General features: G+C 38.8%; 1 protein-coding gene across 6 annotated transcripts in view; it reads right to left on the reverse strand.

Moving 5' to 3' along the window:
* The window catches only part of 5PtaseI (inositol polyphosphate-5-phosphatase A), a 589,076-nt gene that overhangs the window by 496,601 nt on the left and 79,631 nt on the right, over window positions 1–12,844 (reverse strand). For all 6 annotated transcript variants that reach the window (XM_067142880.2, XM_067142882.2, XM_067142879.2 and 3 more), the window contains exon 4: window positions 7,219–7,306. In XM_067142880.2, coding sequence (XP_066998981.1) covers window positions 7,219–7,306 — 88 coding nt within the window. The remainder of the gene's footprint in view (window positions 1–7,218; window positions 7,307–12,844) is intronic.

Raw genomic sequence — 12,844 nt, forward strand, 5'->3', positions numbered from 1 at the left:
AGTTTATTTACCACCTTTTCCACTTCCTCGAGCGTAATTTCACCAACATAATTTTCTTCCTCCCCATGAGCTTGGTTGTTCGCGACACCACCAGGATGATTTCCTTTTACATTAAGATGTTTAAAATATTCCCTCCACCTCTCCAGTGATTCCCTGGGATCTATTATGAGTTCACATGAATTACCCAAAACACTGTTCATTTCCCTTTTTCCTCCCTTCCTAAGATTCTTTATTACTGTCCAGAAAGATTTCCCTGCCCCTGCTGCTTGACCTAGCCTTTCCAGGTTATTACCAAAATCCTCCCACGACTTCTTTTTGGATTCAGCAACGGTTTGTTTCACTCTGTTTCTTTCATCTACATACAATTCCCTGTCTGCATCAGCCCTTGTTTGGAGCCATTTCCGATAAGCCTTCTTTTTACGTTTACAAGCTGCTCTCACTTCATCATTCCACCAAGATGTTCACTTTTTCCAGTCTTTACACACAGTTGTTCCTATGCATTCCCTTGCTGTTTCTACTACAGCATCCCTGTATGCCACCCATTCATTCTCTTTCTACATCCTGAACCTGCTTACTGTCCACTGTTCAGAACTTCTCACTTATCCTATCCACGTACTTCCGTCTAATTTCCTCGACCTGGAGATTTTCTATCCTAGAGATACTTAGTTCACTACAGATCAGATAGTGGTCTGTATCATTGAAAAATCCTTGTACAACCCATACATTCCTGAGAGATTTCCTGAATTTGAAGTTGGTTAAGATATAGTCTATTATGGATCTGGTACCCCCTACCCTCCCATATGTAGCGGTGAATAGCCTTATGCTTGAAGAATGTATTCGTAACTGCTAAACCCATACTAGCACAGAAGTCCAGCAAACACTTCCCATTCCTATTAGCTCCCATATCTTCCCCACATTTACCAATTACCCTTTCCTATCCTTCAGTTCTATTTCCAACTCTCGCATTGAAACTGCCCATTAGCACTATCTTATCATTACTGTTGACCCTGACAGCGTCACTCAATGCTTCATAAAACTTGTCAACTTCATATCTCTTCCTCATTATCTTCCCTTATCCGAATAGCATTTACTCCTAGCCCCATTAATATTGATAGCTCCCCATCGAATTCCATTTCGTTCGCCAAGTTGCTTCCAAGGAGTCCGTCGCCTGTCAAATGGGAGTGGGACTCCGTTACTCCCATAGGTCTAAGGGTTGCTTAAAATGTTCTGAGCTTGGTAAATTCGTGAATCAGAATGCTACCCTACTTACACATAGTTCAAGTGAGGATCTCTCCTCTAACGGGCAGGGATCACCAGTGGATTGTATTGCCTTAGCCGCCTAAGCATAAGGAGGGCCATGACTGAGAATATGTCCAAGATTTCCATTCCCATTCCGCAGCAACTGGTATCCCAAATCTCAGGACCACTTACTAGGCCACTCAGCCATTGCCCATGATTCACGAACTAGGAGGTGACTACAGTAACCCACACCATGAAAATATTGCAATAAATATAAAACACTGTCTTGAAGATCTATAAATGACTTGTTCAATAAATATCAGATCAGAACTATTTTCAAGTATTTTTGTTACAAGTATGGCCAATTAGTTTTTTAAGTGTTTTAAAATCTTATGGCTGATGATGGCCTAAAATCAATATGCTGAAACTAGTAACACGATTAAAATAAATTTGAGTACTAATTTTATATTGTACTGATTAGGTGGATTACTTCATCTGTCTACAATAACTGTATACATTTTGCAAAACAAAGGCCCTGCATGGTCAGCACAATTTACAATCATGTTATGTTCTATGATAAGTGGCGTAAATAAAGCCTCGGCATTTGTCGCTGGATTTACTTCTTTATTTTTACATGAAAAGTTCAGTTTCTGGTTCTGTTCTACACACTGGACACTCTTCTTAAGTTTTTTCGTTTGCACATGTTTGGAGTATATCACACTTCTTGCCATGCGCCACTCAAAATCACCCCTACGGATAGTATAAAACGTGAAAGTTGGCCCCTTCCTCAACTCACTCAAACATGGAAAATTCTTCCTTATAAACACTTTTAAACACTACATCATATTTTTGTGACATTTTGGTCAAAAAATAAATAGGACATACAACCAAGAAGCTTTACTATGTGACGTTGACTCTCAACACTAGCACTTACCCAGGTCTTGCCCCGCGTAGATTCTATGGTTTGCCCCCTTTGAGGTTAAGGTTACTTGCTTGTGACGACGACTATCAATTTCTACTAGTAGAGAATGTAACGCTTCCTCATCAGCCAAAAGGTCTACTGTATACAGACCTTGGTCGACTACCCTGCCCCATACTGCCTTCCAGTAGTGGTTTTTAGTACTATTATCAACCAGCCATACCTAGTCATTGATTTATTGATAAAATGCGAAAAGGCGCGTAATTTTATAATAATTCAAAAATTACTGACACTGCTCAAAAAATCGGGGACGGGTCCCAACGATGGGAGGAAGGATGAAAAATTGGGAGTGCCCTGCTTAAGTCGGGAGAGTTGGCACATCTGGTACTGTCTGTAGATGACTATGACACCTGCATGGAACTAGCAAATCAGATGCTGTCAAGAAACACCCATCTTGTTGCCACACTAAGGAAGAACCAAAGAAAAAAAAAATAATAATTTTAAAGCCCCTTGTAGGGGTCGATTACAACACAGCCAAAATTGGAGGTGTTTCAGACCAGATCCTACTGCACTGCCATCAGAAAACCAGTCAGGTGGTATCACAAAGTTGTTGAGGAACTGCTTCTGGGAACAGCTGTTTTTAATTCTTGGCTTGCTTACAAAAGTAACGCAGGAGCAAACAGCAATCGACCTAAGCTATGGAATGTCCATAACCACATTCAAAGAAAGCCTTGCTCACGCTCACGCACTCATGAGGCTTCGGGACGAAGTCATCATGCCTATAAAAGTGACTTAATCCTATCTGAATCAGACACCTTTAAGGGAGAAAGAAAGAATAAAACAAGACTCTGGAGGTCTGCAAAGTTTACTATAAAAGTGTTATGGAAACAGAAGGTCGTAAAAAGGCAAAGAATTTTAAGGAGGTGGCAACATTCTGTGAACAGTATCCCAATAAGCACTTCTTAGGTAAATAAGTTTCAAAACATTTGATAGGTAATTTGTAGAAGATCTTTCAAAGATCTCTCTTATAGTCTAGATTATTTTCTTTCTTGTATGTGCATTATTCATATTCTTTATGATTTCCCATAATAATTGTTTCCGAAGAACTTTTTTTGGAATAAATATGCGGTATAACATTCTGCTTCACTATTAACACATTCATGCCCGTATCCAAGTTATTGCCTATAGCGCGTGTCCATGCTCTGGACCATATCTGACTTAGTCCGGATAAGCACAACCTTTAATTGTAGCTGCTCCTATGCAGCTGTGGTTTATTTTTGTCACAAATATGTGTGACAGAGATTAGGGTAATACCCTTATGAATACTTCTACCTGCTTCTCTCACCAGAAACCGCATGGTCTTGGGGATTTTCCCTTCCAATGCATTTCTTATTCCGATTCTGAACGAAGGCTAGTGCTTGCCATGCTAGCTGCGTAGTTGGTTTGTGATTGCACGGGCGTGTATATAGTCATGTTCTGAAGTGTAACTAAGGCGCTTAGGGATAATGAAAGAGTTGACAAAATTGCCAGCATCCTATTCAATGAAGACTCAGGTGATGAACTAGTTCCTGAACCAAGCGAAAATGAGTGATGACAGTGAAGAAGATCCTCCTGGACACGTGACAGAAAGCACAGTATCTGAAGGTGTACCATTAGCTAGCACATCTTCCAGAGATACTAGAGGACTTCTTTAAGATATGAGCAAAATTATGTTTCCATATCTTGTTCAGTCTAGAAATTGTGAAAATTATTCGTTTTTGTTTGCTGTGCCACTAACAGCTGGAATAGCTGGACCAGCCATTTAAATAGCCCGCTCAGATAATGGGCGTGAATCTGTTAAGTCCATTAGGTATATACAGTAAATATTTATAATTGTGTAAATAGAAAGGTCATTAGCTATCACAAATACAAAAATCTGAAGACTTTTGTAATTTTCCACCCATAAATTATGCATATTATTTTCTTCTATTTCAGGCCATAAAAATGAATACATTTTATATTATATTGTGTAGGTTTGAAATAAAATATCTTGCACTGTCCTGTATTTTATTTGATTTGTCAGATATTACTTTGGTTATTGCTATATAAAATAGTATGGCCAACCCGACTGGACTGGCACATGTACATTCATATGATGTAATTCTAGAAGTGTTGTGCAATATCATGCCAACTCCATAGGGCGATTGTATTGAGTCAATGACATGGTTCAAAGTATCTCTTGCTGTCATTGCCCAACTGGACCAGCAGAAATCTTTACAATTGCCGACGGTGTCAGTCCAGTCAGACCCCCTTGGCAACTGACATGTTAAAAGGGCACTGCCACCTTCACAATGATATTCTTACTGTGGGTTAGGGTTTCAACATCCCAATATCTGGATTTTCTTAAGGTTTCGTAAGTATGGAATGAATATCTCTGAAGATTTTCAAAGATCTCTTTTGCAGTCTAGATTCCTTTCATTCTTTTATGTGTCTTAAAGTAAATTACTTAGTGGGACATAAAACCAATAACATAATAACTATACAGCCAAATTTAATTCATTTGAACATTTTTAATTCAAAATTGTGAATAATTTAAACTCTAATTGCAGTACCTTGATATTCCTACACAACGCAACATTAAAAATTCTTCCGTAATTAAACTATTTTTTGGATAATTTGGAGTAATATCCAATGACATTGGGCAGTGAAATTATGAAATTCAGCTCATGATACCAGTATATTTTGGGTTAGAGTGCTGAGATAAGAAAGGTTTCAAAAGAATTTAGGTTAGTGAAGCTTGTTTGTTAAATTCTTTTCCTGTCCCAGGCACTTATTTTCATTGTGCCCTGTACTTCAGTCCCTATAGTCTACCTACAGCCACAGATGAAGTTACCGTAGAAGTTTTAAAAGGGTGCCTATTTTGTACAGTGCTGTAAGAAATTACAGTGGGTACAGTACATCACAGGCATCAATGATCTTTATTACTTTCTTTCTTCTTCTTTATTCGTGTCAGAAGTATCAACTTATAGATATTTAACAAAAAGCAACATCTACATTTCTACTATACAAATATACAAGTCTATTATACAATCACAGATAGAGCAACAATATTCAAGAGCTAGATGATGCTTGCCCAGTATTGGGCGACGTCAATAGCGTTGGGGGAGGCTGCAATCAAGTCTTTCATTACTGAACTGTGTCAACAATGTACTGTATTTGTCTAAACTGACTCAAGTACAATACAAACAACTGACTGTTGCTGAGAAAGTGACAGCAATCTGCAAGATGGAAAAGGAATTTTAAAAAGTGTGAAATAGCAAGAGACTTCAGAATCCCGCAGAATATGCTGCCTACTGTACTGAAAAATAAACAAATCTTGAACAGTGGAACTAAGAATATAAATGCCTGTTTTAATGAAAATGCTTTTAAAAATGTCAAACTTGTCTGATTGGAAATATTTCATAATTTTATTTATTTTTGTTAGTCCCTTCAGTTTCAAATTAGGCCTAATCAATTTTGACTGTATAATTAAGGCTACTTGGCTTCCCAAGATACACTACTGCTCTCTTTATAAAAGATACTCAAAACACTGGAGGCACCAATTCAATATACTTGCGTTAGATCCTGAGGTACAACATATCATCTGAAATCTTAATTTCTTGCAACTTCTTATATACCTGGTACAATTAATATTTCCAGCCATTAGGAGGATAATCTCCAGAATAATGTATACAAAGGTAGCATGCAGTCCATACCTTTACAGATTGTGTTACTGCAGCCTCCCCTTCAGAAGAATTACCAATCTGAGGATGGTTTAGTTTTCTCTATTCATGATCATCATCATCATTTCCCATTATCCAGCTGTAGCCGGGTAGGTGCAAATATGGTTCCTCTTCACTTTCTTCGGTCTTTCCACCACTCCTCCTCCAACAATGTGTCCTAGTCCAAGTTTCTTTCTCTAATACTGCGTTGGATTGTGTCCTTCCATTTCAATTGTGGTTGTCTGCGGCCTCTCCTTCCTTGCATTTGCATTTCCATCACTTTTTATGCCACTCTTTCATCACTCATTCGCTTTATGTGCCCAAACCATCATAATCGGCTCTTCTCTATTCTATCATTCATTTTTTCCACTCCAATTACTTCCTGGATTTTCTCATTTGTTATTTTGTCTCTTCTACTCTTCTGTATCATACTTCTCAAGAACTGCATTTCAGCTGCCTGTATTTGACTCTCATCCTACTTTGTCATTGTCCAAGTTTCTGCTCCGTAAGTTATGGGTACGTAATACATCTTGCACATAGTTTCCTTTGCTTCCATTCGCACATCTTTGTCCCATAAGATGTTTCTTACACTATGATAGAAACAACTTCCAGCTTGAATCCTCTTACTAATTTCTGCATCCAGTTGAGCATTCTCCATTAATTCACTCCCCAGGTATTTGAACATCTCCACTATTTCCACCTTCCCCTTCTTTTTCCCCCTCTCGTCATAACAAGAGTTTAACTCTTTTCTACACTTATTTTCACTCCACATTCAAACTTCCCATTCACCACATCCAACTGTTCTTGAACATTCATGTCGTCTTCTCCCCAGATCACAATATCATCTGCAAACAACAACATGTTCATTTCTCTTTTTCCATACGCCGCTTTTGCTGTTTTCATGATGTCATACATTACTATTGTAAACAGGATTGGTGATACAACACTTCCCTGTCTCAGCCCCCTAGTAATGTTGAACCAACTTGTCCTGCCAACTTGTGTATGCATGCAACTACAACATTCCTTGTACAATGCCATGATCATTTTTATTAATCCCTGTCCAATTCCTTTTTGCATCAGATTGTCCCAAACTTTAGTCTTGGGGATACTGTCATATGCCTGTTCAATGTCAATGAATGTCATCACCATACCATTCCCATACTCCCATTGCTTTTCCATTAGTTTAGTTTTCTCTACTGACAGTAAAAAATATGACATACAGAATTTCAGTATTGTATTTACAGTATAGAGAAATTAGTAAATAGCTATTTTCTTTATAATTACACAACTTCTAAGCGTATGAGTTAATGCAGTACTTACAGTAAAATTCTCTGCAGAAGAATAATCTTCATCAAGAAATACCCGTATTTTATCAAATAATCGCAGCTCCTCACTTGACATCAACAGTCTGGAACAAATAACATTTAGTGCCAAAAGGATGCATAATTTATATTGAAAAACATATTGAATGTCAAATAGGAGAGTACACTAGAGTCCTGTTGATCCGAACCCCGTTAACCTGAAAGTCCGGTTAATCCGAACTGAAAAATTTAATATATTTTTTAAAATTCTCCTTATTGAAATGAATGAAGATTTACTTGCATTTTATTAGTCATATTTTACTAAAATAATTTAATGTAAACATAATTACACACCATAAACCATCAATCACTGGTTGTTTACCTTTACAAAGTCTGTTAGTTTCTTTTGCCATAGTGATTGGAACCTACTTGAAGATGCAGTGTTAAACCATACTGAACTAGTCGCTGTCGGATAGGCGAGAACAGCGCTCTACTGTACATTCCACATTACGTTATCACGTTCAAATATTCCACCTAACTTCTCAACAAGAAATGTCAACATACCAATAAGACGGCTTTAACATCCGCTCGCTGGATTTCTTACACATTGTTGTTGTCCTACTGGAATGAACATTGCAATTCATCATCAAGCCTTCACGACATAACAGAATATTATATGTTCACACAGCACAAAAAAAGGAAGAATTTTAACGCAAAGCTTTTACTGAATCATCCCATGTGGACAATTTAATGTCAATGGTATTCTCAAGTGCTGTACTCAGAAAAGTTCTGAATTCTTCATCATTTTAAATGACATATTCGGTCCTCCGAATTATTTTAATGTGTTACTTTGTCCTTGACATTGTAGCTTTTTCTCAAAGGTTTTTATGGCTGATGATGTCTACAAGTTAGACGAAACATGTCCCGATATATTTAAAAATTTATGTAAATAATTAGTTAATAAAGAATCTTGGTATTGTAAAGGTGGAACATTTGACTCAACCTTCCAACGTGGCACAATAGGTTGTGTACATCCATATACATCCCTCAGCTCCGTTATGAAGAAGACCGACCTTGATAAACTGCTAGTCTATGACCGAGCAGAGTGGAGAAGAATAACCCACATCAGCGGCCCTGCATCCTTAATTACGAGTACGTAGTTAATCTTGCTTACTTTCTTATTTGCTCTATGGCACTAGAGCCCTCTGAGGGCTTCGGCCTCCAAGATTACAGATTTACAGTTGATCTTCAGTACGTCTCTGCCATCTCCTCACTCCAATAGCTCTCAAGTTTGCATACACATTATGTAGCCATGTCACATGTGGCGGGCCTCTCATTCATCTACCACCATAATGCCCCATTAGAGCATTGTTTGGATATGTTTCTCCTTCCATCCATTGCATATGCCCTTTTTCCAATGTCAGGTTCTTCGTAGAAGCCCCTTATTTCTTCATCAGTTATAATCCTCTTAGTCTCTCCTTTCACTGGGACAAATATCTTCAACACTTTCCTTTTCCAGATAGTCAGTTTCTTCTCTGTAGCCTCAGTCAGTACCATTGCCCCACTGCTACATTAGGACTGATATCATTGTTTTATGGAGAGTCTGTTTTAATTTCTTGCTTAGATTTTTTTACTTCTGAGGAGAGAGTACAATTCTCTGCATGATCCATTGGTAGTTTTAATGCCACTTGTTATATCTGCCACCACTTTGTTGTCTGATGTTACAACCGAGCAAAGACATATGAAGCTGTCTACAGCTTCAGAGGTATACTCTCCAACATGGAGACTCTCCGTTTCTTCTTGTCCTTTCAGTTACCATGCACTTAAGATTTTGGATTGATCTCTACACCAAAGACTCTGACAGCTGTTTCAAACTCACTGAAGGTTAATTTAAAGGCTTCTATACTTCTGGCAGTAATCATAACATCATCTGCATAGGCCAGGATTTGTACAAGTCTACTGTATATATTGCCTCCTGATTTATGGTTATCACTCTTACTGCTCTCTCCAGCAATGCTAAGTTAAATAGATGATGATAATGTTTGTTGTTTAAAGGGGCCTAACATCTAGGTCATCAGTCCCTAATGCCACAAAATGAGACAAAATGTAAGGACAATTAAGCATCCTTAATCCTCCACTGACCAGAATTCAAAATGTGAGGACGAAGAATGAATGGATGGATATGAAGTTGAAACAATCAATGGATCCAACCCGCAATGCCCCACATTCCCAGAAACTAGCGTTAAACAATAGTATTACTGACCAAGGGACTGCTTCTAAAGCATAATATTGAATTGATGATGCTTGTAGTCTAAACGGGTCCAAAATCCAGGGCATCGGCCCCTCACAATGGTACTTATCGCTAAGAAAGTAGAACTACGGTATTTGTCATGTTGCGGTACTAATCAAAAGTAGCGTAGACTCACGGTATTCCACAAATTATGGTACTACTCACAGGTAATGTAATGCACACATGTAACACAGACATATGGTATTCCACAAATTATGGTACTACTCACAGGTAATGTAATGCGCACATGTAACACAGACATATGGTGTTTCGCACATTGTGTCGCTATTTACAGGCAATGCAAACCTATGGTGTTCTTCACGTAAGTGGACTAACCACAGGGACCTGCACTATCCCGTGGTGTTCCTCACATAGTGGGTACTAATCAAAGGCAAGGCAGACCCACGATGTCGCTCATATAGTGGTACGAATCACAGGTACTGTAAAATGCATCCTGCGAACACACTGTCGCTATGAATCACAAACCTATTGTGTACCTAACATAGTACTACGTGCAAGTAAAAGCGACTCATGGTGTTCCCTGCATGGTGGTACTAATTACAAGTAGTATCATGGTTCTAATTTGATCATCCCTTGGTCGCCCCTTTTAGTCACCTCTTATGACAGGCAGGGGATACCGTGGATGTATTCTTCATCTGCGTCCCCCCACCCACAGGGGGTCAAGTTTAAATAAAGCTGGAGATAATGAGTTCCTTTACTTTAGACCTTCCTCCATTGAAAATGACCTAGACAGAAATCCTTACACCTTGATTGACTTCTGCTATTCTCCTGGGTCATTTTAGTTCCTTTTAATAGCTTCTGTGAGAAATCATAACTCTGAACTGTTTCCCAGAATGCTGATCTCTTTATTCTCTCATAGGCCTACAATCCCCTAGGACTCTTTCTGCCCTTCTACTTACTCTCTTAGTTATAGCAATAGAGAGTATTTTGTACACAACTCAGCAGAGATATGCCTCAGTAGTTTTTGCATTGTACATGTTACTCCTCCTTATGTATGGGGCATATGGTAGCTAGTGTACAATTTTCCTTGGTTTCCCAAACCACTCTAATGATCTCATGTATCCTCCTTGCTAGTATTTCACATCCATCCTTTATCATTTCTGCCATCATATGGCCCTTAACAAGAGCTTTATTATTCTTAAGTTGTTTGATTATTTCTTTTATTTCATTAATTGAAGGTAACAGTGTATCTTCTGCATCGTCTTCTCCTACCAGATCCTGTTGTCAATCTTCTGCTCTAGCTGCTTCACTACTCCTTTATTTATTAACTGCTTGCAGACAGCAAACCTTCAAATTGTTGCACCCATGTTTCTAGGATTTTCTCCTTTCCTATAACCATAACTGTCTCTCTCATCTTTCAGCATATCCACTTTTGGTTGGTAACTATTTTTGTTTGCCCTACACTATGGGAGAATTTTCACTCCTCTTTGCTTTCAAAGTCATTCTGAAGTTAATCAACTCTTTTCCTTTCTTCTACCACTTTCTAAATTTCTTACCAAGGTTTCTGCTATTCTTCTCTTTTCTTGTGGTTCCTGGTGTCGGTTACTGTATTCAAATTCTAGCGAACCAAATGCAATGGCTAAGTGGCCTACTAAGTGGTCCTGAGAGTCAGCATACTAGAAACTATGGAATAGGAGTCAGCATCTCTGACATATTCTGAGCAGGCGTTTAGGACTACACAATCCACCGTGGTCCCTAACCCATCAGAGGAGAGATTCTCACTGGATCTATGTGTAAGTAGGGTAGTGTCCTACTTCACAGAATTTTCACCAGAGGCGGCTTTTCAGGTGAAGTACGTGAAGTGCCACTTCACCATTTATTTTTACCAGAATGATTTTTTTTTTAAATTATTTTTCTTATGACATTTGTTGGTTTTACGTTACACAGCGCTCCGGTCTGTATACATGTTTGGTCACGTGCTGGACCCTCCGCCAGTCACAGGTATGACCTACAAGTACAAAACAACCAAAAACAACACGTAGTTCCTAAATCTGTCGCTCGAAACCGAACGGGTTATAGCTCTTCACCATACTTTACAGCCACTAGCCGCCATTGATTTTCAGCGAGCAGACTCAGAATGTTTTTAGCAAGCCTCAGACCTATGGCAGTAACGGAGTCCCACTTCCATTTGACAGGCGACGGACTCCTTGAAAACAACTCTGAAAACGAAAGGAATTCGGTGGCCGGTTATTAATGACAATGGAGCTTATGGAGGAAAGAAAGTAGAACTGGCTGAGCCAGCAAAGAGGATGTGTCTGGATGTGTTAGGAGTTAACGATATTTGGATAAGGGTAGATAACAAGGAAGGGATAGGAGATTATAAAGTATTCTTAACAGGTGCTAAAAAGAGAAGGGCACAGTGTGAGGTAGGACTGTTTATCAGGAATACTACTGCACACAACATGTTTCTGTTAGGAACATAAATAAGCGAATGATGTGGGTGGATTTGGCAGGTGCAGGAATTAGGACAAGAACTGTCTCAGTGTATTCACCATGTGAGGGTACAGACGAGGATGAAGTTGTCAAGTTTAATGATGCACTGAGTGGCATCGTAGTCAGGATCAAAAGCATGGATAGGATAGTTCTAATGGGCGATTTCAATGCGAGAGTCAGAAACAGAACTGAAGGTTATGAAAAGGTGATGGGTAAATGTAGGGAAGATATAGAAGCTAATAGGAATGGGAAGCATTTGCTGGACTTCTGTGCTAGTATGGGATTAACAGTTATGTATACACTCTCCAAGCATAAGGCTATTCACTACTACATATGGGAGGATAGGGGCACCACATCCATAATAGATTATATATCAAGTGACTTTGAATTCAGGAAATCTGTTAGGAATGTACAGATATTCCAGGGATTTCTTTATGATACAGACCACTATCTGATCTGTAGTAACTAAGTATCTCTAAGCCTAGAATACAGAAAGTGAGATCTGTCTGCAGATGAATAAGGGTAGAAAATTTCCAGGAAGAGGAAATTGGACAGAAGTATATGGAAATAATTAATGAAAAGTTCTAAACAATAGACAGTAAGAAGGCTCAGGATATGGAAAGAGAATGGGTGACATACAGGGATGCTGTAGTCTAAATGGCAATGGAATGCCCGGGAACAACTGTGTGTAAAGAGAGGAAAAAGCAAACATCTTGGTGGAATATGAAGTGAGGGCAGCTTGTAAATGTAAAAAGAGGGTGTATCAGAAATGGCCCCCAACAAGAACTGATGCAGACAGGGAGTTGTCCATAGATGAAAGAAACAGAGTGAAACAAATAATTGTTGAATCCAAGAAGAAGTCGTGGGAAAATATCGGTCATAACCAGGAAAGGCTACGTCA

The sequence above is a fragment of the Anabrus simplex genome, chromosome 3, assembly GCF_040414725.1.
Source record: "Anabrus simplex isolate iqAnaSimp1 chromosome 3, ASM4041472v1, whole genome shotgun sequence".
In the NCBI taxonomy this organism is placed as follows: Eukaryota; Metazoa; Arthropoda; class Insecta; order Orthoptera; family Tettigoniidae; genus Anabrus; species Anabrus simplex.